The 19,636-nt window shown below is 44.7% G+C and overlaps 1 protein-coding gene across 4 annotated transcripts in view; it reads left to right on the top strand.

The window, feature by feature from the left end:
• paip2b (poly(A) binding protein interacting protein 2B) overlaps positions 1-16,736 on the top strand; it is a 104,092-nt gene extending 87,356 nt beyond the window's left edge. For all 4 annotated transcript variants that reach the window (XM_070861083.1, XM_070861068.1, XM_070861088.1 and 1 more), the window contains 2 exons: positions 14,186-14,359; positions 15,712-16,736. In XM_070861083.1, coding sequence (XP_070717184.1) covers positions 14,186-14,359; positions 15,712-15,768 — 231 coding nt within the window. In that variant the 3' untranslated portion in view covers positions 15,769-16,736. The remainder of the gene's footprint in view (positions 1-14,185; positions 14,360-15,711) is intronic.
• Positions 16,737-19,636: the final 2,900 nt, after the last annotated feature.

Here is a 19,636-nt window from a genome sequence, read left to right on the forward strand (position 1 = left end):
TTTCTGCGGCCGCAACCGAGACTCCAGGATGGTATGTTGCCTCCCTGGTGCAAGGGTCAAGGATGTCTCGGAGCGGGTGCAGGACATTCTAAAAAGGGAGGGAGAACAGCCAGTTGTCGTGGTGCACGTTGGTACCAACGACATAGGTAAAAAAAGGGATGAGGTCCTACGGAATGAATTTAAGGAGCTAGGAGCTAAATTTAAAAAGTAGGACCCCAAAAGTAGTAATCTCGGGATTGCTACCAGTGCCACGTGCTAGTCAGAGTAGGAATCGCAGGATAGCTCAGATGACTACGTGGCTTGAGCAATGGTGCAGCAGGGAGGGATTCAAATTCCTGGGGCATTGGAACCGGTTCTGGGGGAGGTGGGACCTGTACAATCCGGACGGTCTGCACCTGGGCAGAATCGGAACCAATGTCCTCGGGGGAGTGTTTGCTAGTGCTGTTGGGGAGGAGTTAAACTAATATGGCAGGGGGATGGGAACCAATGCAGGGAGATAGAGGGAAACAAAAAGGAGGCAAAAGCAAAAGACAGAAAGGAGATGAGGAAAAGTGGAGGGCAGAGAAACCCAAGGCAAAGAACAAAAAGGACCATTGTACAGCAAAATTCTAAAAGGACAGCGGGTGTTAAAAAAAAACAAGCCTAAAGGCTTTGTGTCTTAATGCAAGGAGTATCCGCAATAAGGTGGATGAATTAACTGTGCAAATAGATGTTAACAAATATGATGTGATTGGGATTACGGAGACGTGGCTCCAGGATGATCAGGGCTGGGAACTCAACATCTAAGGGGATTCAACATTCAGGAAGGATAGAATAAAAGGAAAAGGAGGTGGGGTCGCATTGCTGGTTAAGGAGGAGATTAAGGCAATAGTTAGGAAGGACATTAGCTTGGATGATGTGGAATCTATATGGGTAGAGCTACAGGACACCAAAGGGCAAAAAACGTTAGTGGGAGTTGTGTACAGACCTCCAAACAGTAGAAGTGATGTTGGGGAGGGCATCAAACAGGAAATTAGGGGTGCATGCAATAAAGGTGCAGCAGTTATAATGGGTGACTTTAATATGCACATAGATTGGGCTAACCAAACTGGAAGCAATACGGTGGAGGAGGATTTCCTGGAGTGCATAAGGGATGGTTTTTTAGACCAATATGTCGAGGAACCAACTAGGGGGGAGGCCATCTTAGACTGGGTGTTATGTAATGAGAGAGGATTAATTAGCAATCTCGTTGTGCGAGGCCCCTTGGGGAAGAGTGACCATAATATGGTGGAATTCTGCATTAGGATGGAGAATGAAACAGTTAATTCAGAGACCATGGTCCAGAACTTAAAGAAGGCTAACTTTGAAGGTATGAGGCGTGAATTGGCTGGGATGGATTGGCGAATGATACTTGAGGGGTTGACAGTGGATGGGCATTGGCAGACATTTAGAGACCGCATGGATGAACTACAACAATTGTACATTCCTGTCTGGCATAAAAATAAAAAAGGGAAGGTGGCTCAACTGTGGCTATCAAGGAAAATCAGGGATAGTATTAAAGCCAAGGAAGTGGCATACAAATTGGCCAGAAATAGCAGCGAACCTGGGGACTGGGAGAAATTTAGAACTCGGCAGAGGAGGACAAAGGGTTTGATTAGGGCAGGGAAAATGGAGTATGAGAAGAAGCTTGCAGGGAACATTAAGACGGATTGCAAAACTTTCTATAGATATGTAAAGAGAAAAAGGTTAGTAAAGACAAACGTAGGTCCCCTGCAGTCAGAATCAGGGGAAGTCATAACGGGGAACAAAGAAATGGCGGACCAATTGAACAAGTACTTTGGTTCGGTATTCACGAAGGAGGACACAAACAACCTTCCGGTTATAAAAGGGGTCGGGGGGTCTAGTAAGGAGGAGGAACTGAGGGAAATCCTTATTAGCCGGGAAATTGTGTTGGGGAAATTGATGGGATTGAAGGCCGATAAATCCCCAGGGCCTGATGGACTGCATCCCAGAGTACTTAAGGAGGTGGCCTTGGAAATAGTGGATGCATTGACAGTCATTTTCCAACATTCCATTGACTCTGGATCAGTTCCTATAGAGTGGAGGGTAGCCAATGTAACCCCACTTTTTAAAAAAGGAGGGAGAGAGAAAACAGGGAATTATAGACCGGTCAGCCTGACATCGGTAGTGGGTAAAATGATGGAATCAATTATTAAGGATGTCATAGCAGTGCATTTGGAAAGAGGTGACATGATAGGTCCAAGTCAGCATGGATTTGTGAAAGGGAAATCATGCTTGACAAATCTTCTGGAATTTTTTGAGGATGTTTCCAGTAGAGTAGACAAGGGAGAACCAGTTGATGTGGTATATTTGGACTTTCAGAAGGCGTTCGACAAGGTCCCATACAAGAGATTGATGTGCAAAGTTAAAGCACATGGGATTGGGGGTAATGTGCTGACGTGGATTGAGAACCGGTTGTCAGACAGGAAGCAAAGAGTAGGAGTAAATGGGTACTTTTCAGAATGGCAGGCAGTGACTAGTGGGGTACCGCAAGGTTCTGTGCTGGGGCCCCAGCTGTTTACACTGTACATTACTGATTTAGATGAGGGGATTAAATGTAGTATCTCCAAATTTGCGGATGACACTAAGTTGGGTGGCAGTGTGAGCTGCGAGGAGGATGCTGTGAGGCTGCAGAGCGACTTGGATAGGTTAGGTGAGTGGGCAAATGCATGGCAGATGAAGTATAATGTGGATAAATATGAGGTTATCCACTTTGGTGGTAAAAACAGAGAGACAGACTATTATCTGAATGGTGACAGATTAGGAAAAGGGGAGGTGCAAAGAGACCTGGGTGTCATGGTACATCAGTCATTGAAGGTTGGCATGCAGGTGCAGCAGGCGGTTAAGAAAGCAAATGGCATGTTGGCCTTCATAGCAAGGGGATTTGAGTACAGGGGCAGGGAGGTGTTGCTACAGTTGTACAGGGCCTTGGTGAGGCCACACCTGGAGTATTGTGTACAGTTTTGGTCTCCTAACCTGAGGAAGGACATTCTTGCTATTGAGGGAGTACAGCGAATGTTCACCAGACTGATTCCCGAGATGGCGGGACTGACCTATCAAGAAAGACATGGATCAACTGGGCTTGTATTCACTGGAGTTCAGAAGAATGAGAGGGGACCTCATAGAAACATTTAAAATTCTGACGGGGTTAGACAGGTTAGATGCAGGAAGAATGTTCCCAATGTTGGGGAAGTCCAGAACCAGAGGTCACAGTCTAAGGATAAGGGGTAAGCCATTTAGGACCGAGATGCGGAGGAACTTCTTCACCCAGAGAGTGGTGAACCTGTGGAATTCTCTACCACAGAAAGTTGTTGAGGCCAATTCACTAAATATATTCAAAAAGGAGTTGGATGAGGTCCTTACTACTAGGGGGATCAAGGGGTATGGCGAGAAAGCAGGAATGGGGTACTGAAGTTTCATGTTCAGCCATGAACTCATTGAATGGCGGTGCAGGCTAGAAGGGCCGAATGGCCTACTCCACCTATTTTCTATGTTTCTATGCTCGTTATATCATCAAAGAATTCCAGTAAATTTGTTAAAACATGATTTCCCCTTCATGAATCCATGCTGCGTCTGCTTGATTGCACTATTCCTATCTAGATGTCCCGCTATTTCTTCCTTAATAGTTTCAAGCATTTTCCCCACTACAGATGTTAAACTAACCGTCCTATAGTTACCTGCCTTTTGTCTGCCCCTTTTTTTAAACAGAGGCGTTACATTAGCTGCTTTCCAATCCGCTGGTACCTCCCCAGAGTCCAGAGAATTTTGGTAGATTATAACGAATGCATCTGCTATAACTTCCGCCATCTCTTTTAATACCCTGGGATGCATTTCATCAGGACCAGGGGACTTGGCTACCTTGAGTCCCATTAGCCTGTCCAGCACTACCCTCCCCTAGTGATAGTGATTGTCTCAAGGTCCTCCCTTCCCACATTCCTGTGACCAGCAATTTTTGGCATGGTTTTTGTGTCTTCCACTATGAAGACCGAGTAAAAAAATTGTTTCAACTCTCAGCCGTTTCCACATTTCCCATTATTAAATCCCCCTTTTCATCTTCTAAGGGACCAACATTTACTTTAGTCATTCTTTTCCGTTTTATATAATCTGTAAAAGCTTTTACTATCTGTTTTTATGTTTTGCGCAAGTTTACCTTCATAATCTATCATTCCTTTCTTTATTGCTTTTTTAGTCATTCTTTGCTGTTGTTTAAAATTTTCCCAATATTCTCGTTTCCCACTAACCTTGGCCACCTTATACGCATTGGTCTTTGATTTGATACTCTCCTTTATTTCCTTGGTTATCCACGGCTGGTTATCCCTTCTCTTACCACCCTTCTTTTTCACTGGAATATATTTTTGTTGCGCACTATGAAAGAGCTCCTTAAAAGTCCTCCACTGTTCCTCAATTGTGCCACCGTTTAGTCTGTGTTTCCAGTCTACTTTAGCCAACTCTGCCCTAATCCCACTATAGTCCCCTTTGTTTAAGCATAGTGCGCTCGTTTCTGACACAGCTTCCTCACCCTCAATCTGTATTACAAATTCAACCATACTGTGATCACTCATTCCGAGAGGATATTTTACTCGGAGATCGTTTATTTTTCCTGTCTCATTACACAGGACCAGATCTAAGATAGCTTACTCCCTTGTAGGTTCTGTAACATACTGTTCTAAGAAACAATCCCGTATGCATTCTATGAATTCCTCCTCCAGGCTACCCCGTGCGATTTGATTTGACCAATCGATATGTCGGTTAAAATCCCCCATGACTACAGCCGTTCCTTTTTCATATGCCTCCATCATTCCCTTGATTATTGCCCGCCCCACCGTGAAGTTATTATTTGGGGGCCTATAAACTACGCCCACCAGTGACTTTTTTCCTCTTACTATTTCTAATCTCCACCCACAATGATTCAACATTTTGTTCATTAGAGCCAATATCGTCTCTCACAACTGCCCTGATATCATCCTTTATTAACAGAGCTACCCCACCTCCTTTCCCTTCTTGTCGATCTTTCCGAATCGTCAGATACCCCTGTATGTTTAATTCCCAGTCTTGGCCACCCTGCAACCATGTTTCTGTAATGGCCACCAAATCATACCCATTTGTAATGATTTGTGCCGTCAACTCATTTACTTTATTTCGAATGCTGCGTGCGTTTAGGTAGAGTGTTTTAATCCTAGTTTTTAAACCATGATTTCTAGTTTTGACCCCTCCTGCAGCCCTTTTATATTCAGTGGCCCTTTTTGTTTTTTGCCTTGGGTTTCTCTGCCATCCACTTTTACTCATGTCCTTTCTGTCTTTTGCTTTTGTCTCCTTTTTGTTTCCCTCTGTCTCCCTGCATTGGTTCCCATCCCCCTGCCATATTAGTTTAACTCCTCCCCAACAGCACTAGCAAACACTCCCCCTTGGACATTGGTTCCGGTCCTGCCCAGGTGCAGACCGTCTGGTTTGTACTGGTCCCACCTCCCCCAGAACCTGAGGTTGCATGTTCAGCCATGAACTCATTGAATGGCGGTACAGGCTCGAAGGGCCGAATGGCCTACTCCTGCACCTATTTTCTATGTTTCTATCTATGTTTCTATGAGAGTCTATGGAGCGTCGTTTCGGATGCTCCCAAAAGTTTGTCAACATCCTTCGTCTGCTCCACGACGATATGCAGGCCGTGATCCTTACCAACGGATCCACTAAAGACCCCAATCCACGTCCGGACCAGGATCAAACAGGGCTGCGTCATCACTGCTACCCTCTTCTCAATCTTCCTCGTTGCCATGTCCACCTCACAGTCAACAAGCTCCCCGCTGGAGTGGAACTAAACTATAGAACCAGTGGGAAGCTGTTTAACCTCCAGGCTAGGTCTAAGATTACCTCAACCTCTGTCGTTGAACTACAGTATGTGGACGACGCCTGCGTCTGCGCACATTGAGGCTGAACTCCAGAATATAGTCGATGTATTTACTGAGGCATGTGAAAGCATGGGCCTTATGCTCAACGTCCGTAAGACAAAGGTCCTCCACCAGCCTGTCCTCGCAGCACAGCACTGCCCCCCAGTCATCAAGATCCACGGCGCGGCCCTCGACGACGTGGACCATTTCCCATACCTCGGGAGCCTCTTGTCAACAAAAGCAGACATTGATGTGGAGATTCAACTCCGCCTCCAGTGCACCAGTGCAGCCTTCGGCTGTCTGAGGAAAAGAGTGTTCGACGATCAGGTCCTCAAATCTACCACCAAGCTCATGGTCTCTTGGGCTGTAGTAATCCCCGTCCTCCTGTATGGCTCAGCGGCATGGACGATGTACAGAAAACACCAAGTCGCTGGAGATATATCACCAAAATGTCTCCGCAAGATCCTGCAAATCCCCTGGCAAGACAGGTGCACCAACGTCAGTGTCCTCATCCAGGCTAACATCCCCAGCATTGAAGCACTGATCACACTCGATCAGCTTCGCTGGGCAGGCCACATAGTTCGCATGCCAGACACGAGACTCCCAAATCAAGTGCTCTATGCAGAGCTCCTTCACGGCAAACGAGCCAAAGGTGTGCAGCGGAAATGTTACAAGGACACCCTCAAAGCCTCCCTGATAAAGTGCGACATCACCACTGACACCTGGGAGTCCCTGGCCAAAGACCGCCCTAAGTGGCGGAAGTGCATCCGAGAGGGCGCTGAGCACCTCGAGCCTCATCACCGAGAGCATGTAGAAAACGAGCGCAGGCAGCGGAAAGAGCGTGCGGCAAACCAGTCCCACCCTCCCTTCCCTCGACGACTATCTGTCCCACCTGTGACAGAGTCTGCGGCTCTCTTATTAGACTGTTCAGCCACCAAAAAACTCACTTCAGGAGTGGAAGCAAGTCTTCCTCGATTCCGAGGTACTGCCTATGATGATGAAAACCTCCTACTTTGACCAAGCAGTTGGTCACCTGTCCCAATATCTCCTTATGTGGCTCGTGTCCAATTTTGTTTGATGATCGCTCCTCTGAAGCGCCTTGGGATGTTTTACTGCCTTAAAGGCGCTATAATAAGTTGTTGTTTGTGATGTTTTTAATTCATCTCCTAATTGCTCTCCACCAGTGATAGATCTGAAAGAATTAAATCTTTCTGTAGCTCAAAATTCTCAATCCTACGTTGGTGAGGACAGAATCCGTGCTGGGTATTTTTCCACGGGTTTGACCGAATATATGCTAAACTTTCTGCCTGTGCCGTTGCAGTCTAATGAAATCCCAATAATATTGCTGTTGTCAGCTGAGCAGCTTCTGCTGGACTTGGCTGAAATAGTAATTCTGCACAAATAAACAAACCATAAGTTAAAAATGTGTTTTCTTTTCCACTTGGTTGACATTGGGCTTGTGAAACGAGTTCCTTAGACATACTTTCTATTTTAACTTGATTCTGTTCCGAAATGAGGATTACAATGTTGACGGTGCTGAACAAAAGTTTTTGTAGCTAATCGTCCACTTACAGAGGAATACCTTGCTCAGCATGTTTGAATAAACAATTGACTCGCGCACATTTTGCTAATGGCAGAAGTTATGAATGGGGCAGGGGTGATTTGCTATTTCTTGGCATTCATTGAATGCGATGTGCCGTTTCTTCTTGTATAAAGTCCTGAAGGAGGGGTGGAGGAAAGTGGAGCGGTAGAAACAGGACCATTTAAACAGCCAGTTCCTTCTTGACTGTCGTCACAACTTTCTCTTAATCTGATCATTACATTGCATTTTCGTGTGTTTATCCCTTGTGTAGTTAGTGTTGAGTCAATTTGCTCCGCTTGCAAAGGGGGCCATTAATGTAACATTGAAAAAAGAAAAGAAAAAATCTTATTTGTCTAAAATTTTTCTGATGGCCTTTTTAAATGATTTGAAGGCTGGGGAGTCTAGAGAATACATTTGGTGGAGTTTTGTATGAGGGTAGCTGAGTTAATAGCAGCAGCTATTCCCCCCCCCCCCCCCCAGTGCTTCAGTCGTCTTGTAATTCCAATTTTGTGGTAATTAGTTGCATCAAGCTATTGGACTTCCTAATTACTCTGAGCCAGTTAGGAATTTATTGTGAACGACTGGGAAGGAATTAATGACCCAACCAGTTGATTGGGGCAGGAGGTGCATTAACATACCATTTAAATGATGTCACTGTCCCAGCCCCCTCCTTACATTTGTTGACGAATATAGCCTCCCTATAATGGGGTGTCTGGAGCTACATGCAATTCTCCAACTGTGTCTTAACTGGTGTTGTGCACTTTTATGTTAAGTAGCCCTACACAGGGCGACGGCAGCGGAGTGATGTCATCAAGGTCCAGGTCGGTAATTGGAGTGTAGGCAGATACAGCAAGAGCGGCGAGAGACTGTGGGGGGGATGTGATCGGGGCCAGGGACCCAGGGGCAGCACGGGCCAGCCCACACTGCGATATGTGTGCGCACTCGGTCCGTGCAGCAGAGCTGATCTCCAGTCATCCTGGTTAACCCTTGCCACTGGACCAAGACCTAGCTCTGTCAAGCCCGTGTGGTGGCTGGTGTGCAATGGCCACCACACGTTTTTTTAAAAATCCACGCACAGGCATCTTCCACCCTTCAAGAATTTAGTTCACGATCTGGAATATTTAGTTTGGGATCTGGAACATTGAAACATGTGTGAACTCATCCCTTTTTGGCGTGGAAGCAAGTCATCCTCACTTCGAGGGACTGCCTATGATGATGATGATGCATTTTTATATTAAGTGGTCCTACACTGAAACCCAGCATACAATTTCTGCTTATTATGGCCTCCTGCAATATTTCAAGTTATTGTGAGGACAGAAAGTGAAGGAAGCATCAAAAGCACGGAGAGTAAGGCTGGATGGCCTACACACCAGAGTACTTAAAGAAATGGCTGACAAAGTTGGTCATGTTGTGGCAGAGATCCTTAGGGAATCATTACAATTGGGAGTTGCAAAGGGGAACATAACACCTATCTAGAAAAGCGTAAAAGAACTATCTTGGAAAATGCAGGCTGATGAGTCTGACCTCTTTCATGGGTATAATTGTTATTTTGAAGCAAGGTATCTTGAAATATGTAGTGGAGTCGGAAACCATCAAGACAAGTCAACTTGGCTCGATTCGGGGACTGGGCTTTTGATGAAGTGTCCTCTGGGAGGTTGGTCCATAAGGCAGAAAAACATGGCTGTTGAAGTGAACAGGCAACAAGCTGTATCAAAGGACAGTGGTCATGCATGGAGCTCCATTGGATTGGAAGTGATTCATGGAGTTCTCTAAGGATAAGTGTCGGGATCTTTACTGTTCACATTACATATATCACTGGTTTAGAATTAAGGATAGACAACACTGAAAGTTTACCAAAGCCGCCTGGGTCAGTGTGTGTGTGGAGGTGGGTGGGGCAATGGAGGAGGGGAGAGCATGTGGGATCTCGATAGATTGGGAAGGTGAACTGAGAAATGTGTTGATAAGTGGGAAATGATGAAACTAGGGAAAGAGCTTGGTCAGAGATGGGCTGAGGTGATGGCAGACAATATTGTAGAAATGGAATTAAATCATCTTGGTAAAAGACAGTTTATGGGGTTTCAAGTCCTTCAGGACTTTAGACAAGAAGATGGGGGCCAAAAATGGTAGCTTATTGATTTGAGCGTAGATCTGGAAGAATTGGGTTCAAACAAGCTTGAGGCGATTGATCGAGGTAGTGTTCGACTTCGAGAATAATCCTGTGCTCACAGATGATGCTGAAGGCAGCATATAGGTAATGAAGAGGAACGGGCCAGTGGAAGATCCTTTGAGCTGACTGTGGAAAATAAACTATTGCTGGAGATGGTTGGTTGGAATGGCACCATGCAATGGAGCAGGCATTTGAGGTGAATGATGTGGCCAAATGCATATAGTGCACAGAATTGAATACACGATTAGGCCTATATGAGGCATTGGTTTGTCTCCATGTAGAGTACTAAGTGCAATTCTGGTTACCACATTACAGGCAGCAAAGGGCTACCTGCCTAATAACTGCCATCAGACACTTGAGCTATAAGGAGAGATTCCGCAAGCCGAGTTTAACTACACCAGACCAGACCCTGAGGATCTTACTGGGGTCTTCAAAATCCTCAAGCATATCAGCCAGTTAAATCCTGCAAAATTCTTTGCCATGATTCCTGATCTACTGTGTATATCCAGCATTTTCTCTCTCTTTCATGCAGGTCAAAGATGTGAGAAGTGGAAATATCACATTGGTAGATGGGACTGTAGCATTGTTTGACAGTTAAGTACTTTACCCTCCACCTTGTCAAATATCTGATCAGGTAGTACATACTGAAACTGGCTGCAGGGGGGGGAAATGCTCCCCTCCCACATTTGTGACGAGCACAGCTTTCTGCAACAAAAAAAAACAGAATAATCTTCCATCTCTTGGCTTTCTCTGCCTGAACTGCAGAGCTGTTCGATCTATTAGGAACTCTCCCAACACCTTGGCTGAGATCAGTGAATCTCATCCAAGGTGTTGGCGAGATGGCAGTGTGTCCTGAATTTTTTTTTAATGTCTGCTCTGCCTGCAGGAGTTGAGGTTGGCACAGGAGTGTTTTCTCTCAAAATAGTTGCCAATGAAATGAGCAAAAGGCATATGATGTCACCGTAACCAAGCTGCTGAAAAAAACTGTTAAACCTCTATAAATATACAATACATTATGAAAAGCTACTGTGCTTTTTATGTTTACCATACCTTTGGTTATGCACTCATTTACTTGTGAAACACAAGGTTCCACTCAACCCTAACTGCTTTCATTTCATAGATAATAATCCTAACGGACCTGCAGTTGTAACATAATGCAGAATCATAGAATGATACAGCACGGAAGAAGGCCATTCGGCCCTGTGCCGGCTCTTTGAAAGAGCAATCCAGTTGGTCCCACTCCCCTGTTCTTTCCCCATAGCCCTACAAATCTTTCTCCTTGAAGTATGTATCCAATTCCCTTTTTGATAGTTATTATTGAAACTGCTTCCATCATCCTTTCAGGCATTGCGTTCCAGATCATCATAACTCGCTGTGTAATTTTTTTTATCCTCGTGTTGCCTCTGGTTCTTTTGTCAATTACCATAAATCTGTTTCCTCTGGTTACTGGCCCTTCTGCCACTGGAAACCATTTCTCCTCGTTTAATCTATCACTTATGAGATCATTATCTATGAAATCCAGTCTTCACACAGAGGACACCCTCCATCGTGTTGTGTGGCACGACCACCGTGCTAAATGGGATAGATTCAGAACAGATCTCAAATCTGGGCATCCATGAGGCACTGTGGGCCATCAGCAGCAGCAGAATTGTATTCTGCCACAATCTGTAACCTCGTGGCCCAGCATATCCCTCACTCTACCATTACCATCAAGCCAGGCGTACCTAAAAATGAGGCGCCATCCTGCGGAAGCTGCAACACAGCACTGCATGCTATAGACAGAGCTAAGCGATTCCAGCGGATGAGACCAAGCCAGAAGTGCCAAATAGATGATCCATCACTGCCTCCTCCTGAGGTTCTCACCATCACAGAAGCCAATCTTTAGCCAATTTGATTCACTCCATGTGATATCAAGAAACGGCTGAGCGCACTGGATACAGAAAAGGCTGTGGGCCCCAACAACATCCCAGCTGTCGTGCTAAAGACTTGTGCTCCAGAATTTTAGCCAAGCTGTTCCAGTACAGCTACAACACTGGCATCTACCCGAAAATGCCCAGATATGTCCTGTCCACAAAAAGCAGGACAAATCCAATCTGGCAAATTACTGTCCGTCTACTCTCAATCATCAGCAAAGTGATGGAAGGTGTCGTTGACAGTGCTATCAAGCGGCACTTACTCACCAATAACCTGCTCATAAATGCTCAGTTTGTGTTCCGCTAGGACCACTCGGCTCCAGACCTCATTACAGCCTTGGTCTAAACATGGACAAAAGAGCTGAATTCCAGAGGTGGTGAGAATGACTGCTCTTGACATTAAGGCAGCATTTGGACCAAGTGTGGCATCAAAGGAGCTCTAGTAAAATTTAAGTCATTGGGAATCAGGGGGAAAGCTCTCCACTGGTTGGATTCATGCCTAGCACATCATAAGGTGATTGTGGTGGTTGGAGGCCAATCATCACAGCCCCTGGACATCGCTGCTGATGTTCCTCAGGGCAGTGTTCTAGGCCCAACCATCTTCAGCTGCATCATCAATGACCTTCCCTCCATCATAAGGTCAGAAGTGAGGATGTTCGCTGATGATTGCGCAGTGTTCAGTTCCATTCACAACTCCTCAGAAAATGCTGCATGCAGGCACTGACTGCTTCAAGACCTGGAGGACATTCAGGCTTGAGCTGATGAGCGGCAAGTAACATTTGGCCATACAAATGCCAGACAATGACTATCTCTAACAAGAGAGCGTTTAACATTCAATGGAATTACCATTGCCGAATCCCCCACCATCAACATCCTGGGGATCACCATTAACAGAAACTTAACTGGACCAGCCACATAAATACTGTGGCTAGAAGAGCAGATCAGAGGTTGGGTATTCTGCGGCGAGTGGCTCACCTCCTGACTCCCAAAATCTTTCCACCATCTACAAGGTACAAGTCAGGAGTGTGATGGAATACTCTCCACTTGCCTGGATCAGTGCAACTCCAACAACACTCAAGAAGCTTGACACCATCCAGGACAAAGCAGCCCGTTTGATTGGCACCCCATCCACCATCTTGAACATTCACCACCCTCCACCACCAGCGCACCATGGCTGCATTGTGTACCATCTACAAGATGCACTGCAGCAACTCGCCAAGGCTTCTTCGGCAGCACCTCCCAAACCCACGACCTCTACCACCGAGAGGGACAAGGGCAGCAGGCGCACACCATCCTGACTTGCAAATATATTGCTATTCGTTCGTCGTTGCTGGGTCAAAGTCCTGGAACTCACTTCATAACATCACCGTGGGAGCACCTTCACCACACAGACTGCAGTGGTTCAAGGCGGCGGTTCACCCCCACCTTCTCCAGGGCAATTAGGGATGGGTAATAAATGCTGGCCTTAGCAGCGACGTCCACATTCCAGGAACAATTTTTTTTTAAACCCTGCATGATTTTGAACACCCAACACATCTCACCGTAACCATCTCTGCTCTAAGGAGAACAACCCCAGCGTCTTTAGTCTCTCCCCATTACTGATCTGCTTGCAGTTGCTCTATAATCAGTTCTTTTCTTGAACAATTATCATGTAGTGTTTTTTGAAAGGTATTTTGCTGAGAACTGCAGCAGTGAGTGATAACTGGTTTAATTTTCATCTTCCCTTCCCCTCCCCATCACTAAACTGCTGCTCTGCAGCATACCGGGTATCTCTGTGTAGGAAAGAAGGAGCGGGAGGACGAAGAGTTTGCTCAGCAACATCTGCAGTTAACCAGCGTTGGGGGTGGGCTTGATGTTGGCTGCTCTCATCAGGTGATGTTTTGGCTGGGGAGGATACACTCTCCAAAACCTACTGCTTTCACACGTACAGATACAGACGGCTTTTACCTTGTAGATAACTTCCATCATAAGGCTATCTACCAGGCAGCTCTTTGCACCAACCACTTTATCTTTTTTGTTTAAAGAAGTTATTTTAATCTTGTCTCGTCGGTGTATTTGCAAACAGTGACCTCACTAATTATACAAAATATCCACTGCCAACTTGGGAGTATGCTTGTCAATATTGAAAGTTAGGTTTACCAAGAAAACAATGTGAATTTGTAGAGGATTATAATGAGCTTTTGTAATCTCAGTCTGTGCGATTCCATTCCACACATTTCCCTCGCTTTCACCTCCGCCTTTTCACACTAGTTTTAGTGCATCTATTTGCCATAGGTGTTCCCTTTTAAGCTGCGTGGCCGCCCAGCCTTCTGCATCTCCCACGCAGCCGGCTCACCGGCTTTTAAATAGGAAGAAAAGTGCATGCGCAGTATTTTGAATGGACCACACAGCACCTTTTTTAAAGGGTCTACGCGCACAAAAAAATATTCAAGGGAACATTGCTTGCCATGATTTCTGATTATCTGATGCCTGGAGAAATGGCAACCGGCCAACCCCGCCAGCCCCTGCCCAACGACACCCGTAAAACAATATTCAGACTTGCTCATTAAATGAACCGGCATGTGTGTTTAATAGCTAACATCATTTTTGTGGTGGTCCACAGGTAGAAGAGGAATTATGGGAGGAAGAATTCTTGGAGCGTTGTTTTCAGGAGATGTTGGATGAGGAGGACCAGGAATGGTTCATTCCAGAGCGGGATTTGCCAGGCATCAACCAGATGCAACAACAAATGAATGGCCTGTCCATAAACGACAGCAGCAAGACAGAGGAACTTGTGGTAAGCAGCAAAGAATGGTGATGTAGCCCATTCCCACAAAGGACCAGTGCGTACCGCATTTGTAAAAATACTTCCATTCTGATCAGCGCACTGTATGTCCTGATAACTTACTTTCCTTTCCATATGATCGTTAAACAAGTAGGTCAAAATTTTCACAGAAGGCAACTTGGTAATTGACTGTGTTTTGATCTTTCTGCCTGTCTCATGCTAGATTATTCTGAGGCCAAATATTTGCTTGGGCTTTTATTTTTGTGATAACGAGGCAGCCATGAAATTTGCACATAGAAAGTCAACACAAAAAATAAAACGACAGTATATTCCTCAGGATAGGTTAAACTTAACTTTAATAATCTCATTCGTGCTTGATATTTGTCGTGAAACTTTGTTTTTGGAGGGGGAGAAATAGGAATTGACCTTAGAAACATAGAAAGTAGGTGCAAGAGTCGGCCATTCAGCCCTTCGAGCCTGCACCACCATTCAATAAGATCATGGCTGATCATGCAACTTCAGTACCCCATTCCTGCTTTCTCTCCATACCCCTTGATCCCTTTAGCCGTAAGGGCCACATCTAACTCCTTTTTGAATATATCTAACAAACTGGCCTCAACTTTCTGTGGTAGAGAATTCCACATGCCCACAATTCTGAGTGAAGAAGTTTCTCTTCATCTCGGTCCTAAATGGCTTACCCCTTATCCTTAGATTGTGACCCTTGGTTCTGGACTTCCCCAACCTCGGGAACATTCTTCCTGCATCTAACCTGTCCAGTCCTGTCAGAATTTTATATGTTTCTGAGAGATCCCCTCTCATTCTTCTTCTAAATTCCAGTGAATGTAAGTCTAGTCGATCCAGTCTTTCTTCATATGTCAGTCCTGCCATCCCGGGCATCAGTCTAGTGAACCTTCGCTGCACTCCCTCAATAGCAAGAATGTCCTTCCTCAGATTAGGAGACCAAAACAATATTCAAGGTGTGGCCTCACCAAGGCCCTATACAACTGCAGTAAGACCATATAGTGGTGGAACAGGCTCGAGGGGCTCAATGGCCTCTTTCTGTTCTGTTTCCATCGGTGCCAAGCATCCTCTGTCATCTTGCACAAGAAGCTATTCTTCATGTGGGATCCCTGTTCAGTCTCAACAAACTCTTCAATCCTAGGGTATCATAGCTATGCAAGATCCTGTCCTCCCTTAACTGAGTACGCTCACTTTCCAGTGGAGCAGCACCGATGATCCTTTTCATCTTCATAGTGCAGGGTGTTATTGCCAGCTGTTTGTGCAGTTTATTAAAAAAAAAACATTGTCCTCTTGCGACTGTATAACCCAAACATGTCTTTATTTTTCCTCTTTCTTCCCTCTAGAGTAAAAGTACTCTGAATCCTGACGCCAAGGAATTTGTTCCTGGAGTGAAGTACTGAAATTCTGAGAGTCTTGCAGGCTGCCCTCTGCTGGAGGAAGCAACAAAAAAAAATACAAATTTCTGAACACTGTGAAGCGAGTCACTTTTTAGGAGGGCCTATTTGTTATAGATACTAATGGATTACCCACCCTCTCCCTCTCCCCAACCCAAGACTTGTTTAGATTTAATGTTTTTTTTTGGCTTGGTTCGGCTTCATTGCAAAAAAAACAGTGCGGCCCTTTCACACTTTGCGATACGTGCAAGGCCAAGTTGGCATAGCCTTGCTTGGTGTACAGTATTCTGTCTGCCGCGTATCACGCTGGGTCTGTTGCTTAAAACGACTGGTTTCATGGCTTGGAGGGTGGGAAAGGAGGTGAATTGAACGCAATGCCAGAACCTGCTCAGTTTAGGGTACTTCGTATCTCCTGAAAGATGAATTTAAAGTGATGGTATCCTTGTTTTAAAAAAAAAAATTGGCTTAAGCGAAATAACAAAAGCACTTTGCCAAAAAAAAATTGATTCTAAAAGAATTGAATAGCTACAACTGCTGGAACCCAACACACACACACACACACACATATACACACACACACACTCACAGCCTTTGGCTAGTTTGCTGCCTGATCATAAACTTTCCCTCTCTTCCCTGTTACAAGAGCCTCACAAAGGGGAAGGGGGGAGAAATGTAGAACTGCTATAACAGAATACAGTATTACCACTACCATTACAGGTAGTCAATTTTATGGTCTACAAGATTTTCCTTCTAAAAATAACATTGAAACTAGCAGTAAAGCTGTAGAGGCTAAATATGTTACAATGCATATTGTAATATTTTATATATACAGTATATGTTATCCTTCGGGTTTTTTTTTAAATGCGCAGCCCAAATGGGCTAACAAAAAAAAAAAGGGATGCTGTTTGTCTAGAATGAGGTTGTGTGGGAAAATCCTTTATATCAAAAAAAACAAATTGGGTTGCACTTTTCACACTGCGGGGGGAGGGGGGGGATGTTGGGGGGAGTGGGGTGCGTGCCGAAAAGTTGCCCAAGGTACAGAGTCCACAAGTGCTCAGCAAAGAGCTTTTTAATCCAACAAACGCCTGACCCGGTGATCCAACTCGCTTCAGTTTTCGCAAAAGCAGTCATCGCTTGCATCTTGTCTCGATGGTGAAAATGGCACCGTTGTTCCAGCCTCTCTCGCTCGCTCTCTCTCTCCCCCTGGGAAGATGATAATGCTCCTTTCAAGGCTCGGATTTGTTCTTTTTTGGTCTCGAGGGCAAGTGTGTGCGGTGTGGGGGGGGATACACAATACTGACAAGTAGATTTTTATTTTAAGAAAACAATAAGGTACTCTGCTACTCTTCTGCAGCTTTGGTCAGTGGAAAGTTAGGAAGTTCAAGGGTTTTGAATGTGGTTTTTAAAAAGATCATGAATAAATTCTTTGGGTGATGGAGATGTGCCGGTTCAGGACCTGGCAGTGTAAAGGTGGTTTGACGGATATCCCGATTTAAGTAGGGTTCCCACGTTTTTTTTTGGCACATTGTGTTTGAATGGGAGGGAATGGCATTGTAGCTTGAGTTCTGAAGCTCACTTTGTTATTCACATAAAGTTTCCGATAATCCGTCACCAGGCACAGAAATAGGTGTGGGAGGGAGGGTGAGCAATGTACAATTTGATTTTTTTTTTTTAAAACATCTTTCTGACTGGCAGTTTCCTTTTGTGCAAGTTTCTAATGAATCCAATCCAACATCAGTGTGGGAGAGGGGGTGGGGCAATCTCTGTGAATCATTGAAGAACTTTAGTCATTGATGTCGGCATTTTGGTGCTTGGGAAATGCTCTCCAGTGGGTGAAATTGGATACTGCAGCATTGTCGTTTTCTATGAATTCATCAATCCCTGTGCAGGTCAGATGTGACTTTTCCTCACGCCCCTCCCCATAAAACCACACAGGTCCTGAACCGGTGGAGTCTTCAGCCCCAACAGTTCTCGATAGGTTTTCAGATATTGAAGTTACTGTATTTCTTCCTGAGCCTTGTGTCAGCTTATATTAACAAAAACGTATTTTATTACTAATAATTTAATCTTAGTTTTCCCCCATTCCAAAAAAAAATTTTTAAATACTTTTATTGCTCCAATTTCCTGTTGCAACCAGCTGTTACCGCAAACTTTGTCGAGGAATTCAATCTTTCTAGGATGAAATCACTACTGCAAAATGCTTTGGCAGTTTCCATGATAATTGCATACTAACAATCCATTCCCCCCCTCCTCTCTCCCACCTACCCCTCTGGTTCTGAATTTGCAGAGATAGTGGAAGTTCCATTATAGATGCTTTAATAAATGAGCATTTTTTTTAAATATGCTGTTATACAGTATATCAGTATATCTGTCTGTGGCTCCCTCACTGTCCTATTAAACAGCTACACTTCAATGCTGTCATTAATGAGTCTTATAAATATCTTCTGTATAGCGTATGCCTTGCTGTAACACTTTATTAGAAACAAACTTTTTTTTAAATCAACTGGGTGGATTTCTGATACCATACTGACAACCAGCTTGACCTTTAAGATGTAAGAATGTGCTCTTTAAGTCTCTGTTTTTAAGGTGACACTTTTTATTTTTTTCCTCCTGCTGTCCCACCACACACAGTGGTGGCTGGCTTCTGTTTTTTTGCTCAAGGTGGATTAGTGCTTGGAGAAATGGAAGACTTCTACTTTCACCTTCCCATCACAGCATTAAGCACTTCCGGGTCAGTTTATAGTGTGCACCAGATGCCCTACCCCCCACCCCCCCGCGCTTCAGTTACAGCATGCCTTCATTAGAGCAACACTCACCCCTGCTTTGCGGCATTCCCCTTCCCCAAAATTATCTGAGTGAAGAGGCTGTTGAATTGTGGTTGCTTTTGTGCTGTGCTGAAAGTGCCCCAAACTTGCTTTGTTTAGAACCTTTAGTCCTGAGCAGGAACCTCAATCCCATCAATCTGGAGGATTGGCAGTTACGTTCTGGGGGTAAAGAATGAGTTTTGCTCTCTGGAGGCCCGGTGATTAAAGGCACTACCCGCCTGGTGTTGTAAATGGTACAGAGCAGGAGGCTCTTGGTTCAATTCTCGCCATGTGTCAAGTTAGTTGATCTCAGCAGAGGAAGTAGCAACGAATGTGTTGCTGTTGACTCTGAACCCCTGGACTAAAGAAAAAAAAACCCTATGGGATCCATCTGCTAATCTACGTCCAGTCTTGGCAGAAGAGTATGTGAATAGATGGATGAAGAGTGATTAGGTTCAGCTATGTTGACCTCCACAGTTTAATAGTCTGCTTCTGTTTGATGTTGGGCCTCTATATGAAGAATGGTCGCTTGAGGTACTTGAGTTCTTGCGGCACTGACTGACTATATTCCAGCATGGGTCGTCCGGTGAGAAGGTGATTAAAATTTTGAATGCCAACGGTGAGTGTCTTTAGGAGTGGGGACGTTCTGATATGACAACTTATCCCTTAGTTTTAAACCTTTTGTCTTTTTTTTAATACTGACCTCAGTTTAAGTAATTGGGTTTTATTATTTTTTTTCTGGGGCTGTTCATTTTAATCAATACTGTTTATTTTACGCTGCCTAGCTGTCTTCCCAAAAGAAGAACACTGGAGCGTTGTCCTGTTGTGGATTATTCCAACATTTTGTCATAATCATGAACTTTCAGGGGGGAAAAATCATAACGCATTGTTTGAATTTTAGTATTGAAGGTCAGAAAAGAGTTCCTGGTGCTCTGATCAGACACTGTGCAGGGAGACAGGATGCTGCACTTGAAACTAGGTTTAGTATATGTTAGTTTAAGACAATGTGTAGCAACCATCTTCCTCCCCGCCCCACCCCATCTTGAATCTTTAACTGGGAGACTACCAAT

This window comes from Pristiophorus japonicus, chromosome 2 (genome assembly GCF_044704955.1).
Source record: "Pristiophorus japonicus isolate sPriJap1 chromosome 2, sPriJap1.hap1, whole genome shotgun sequence".
NCBI lineage: Eukaryota > Metazoa > Chordata > Chondrichthyes > Pristiophoridae > Pristiophorus > Pristiophorus japonicus.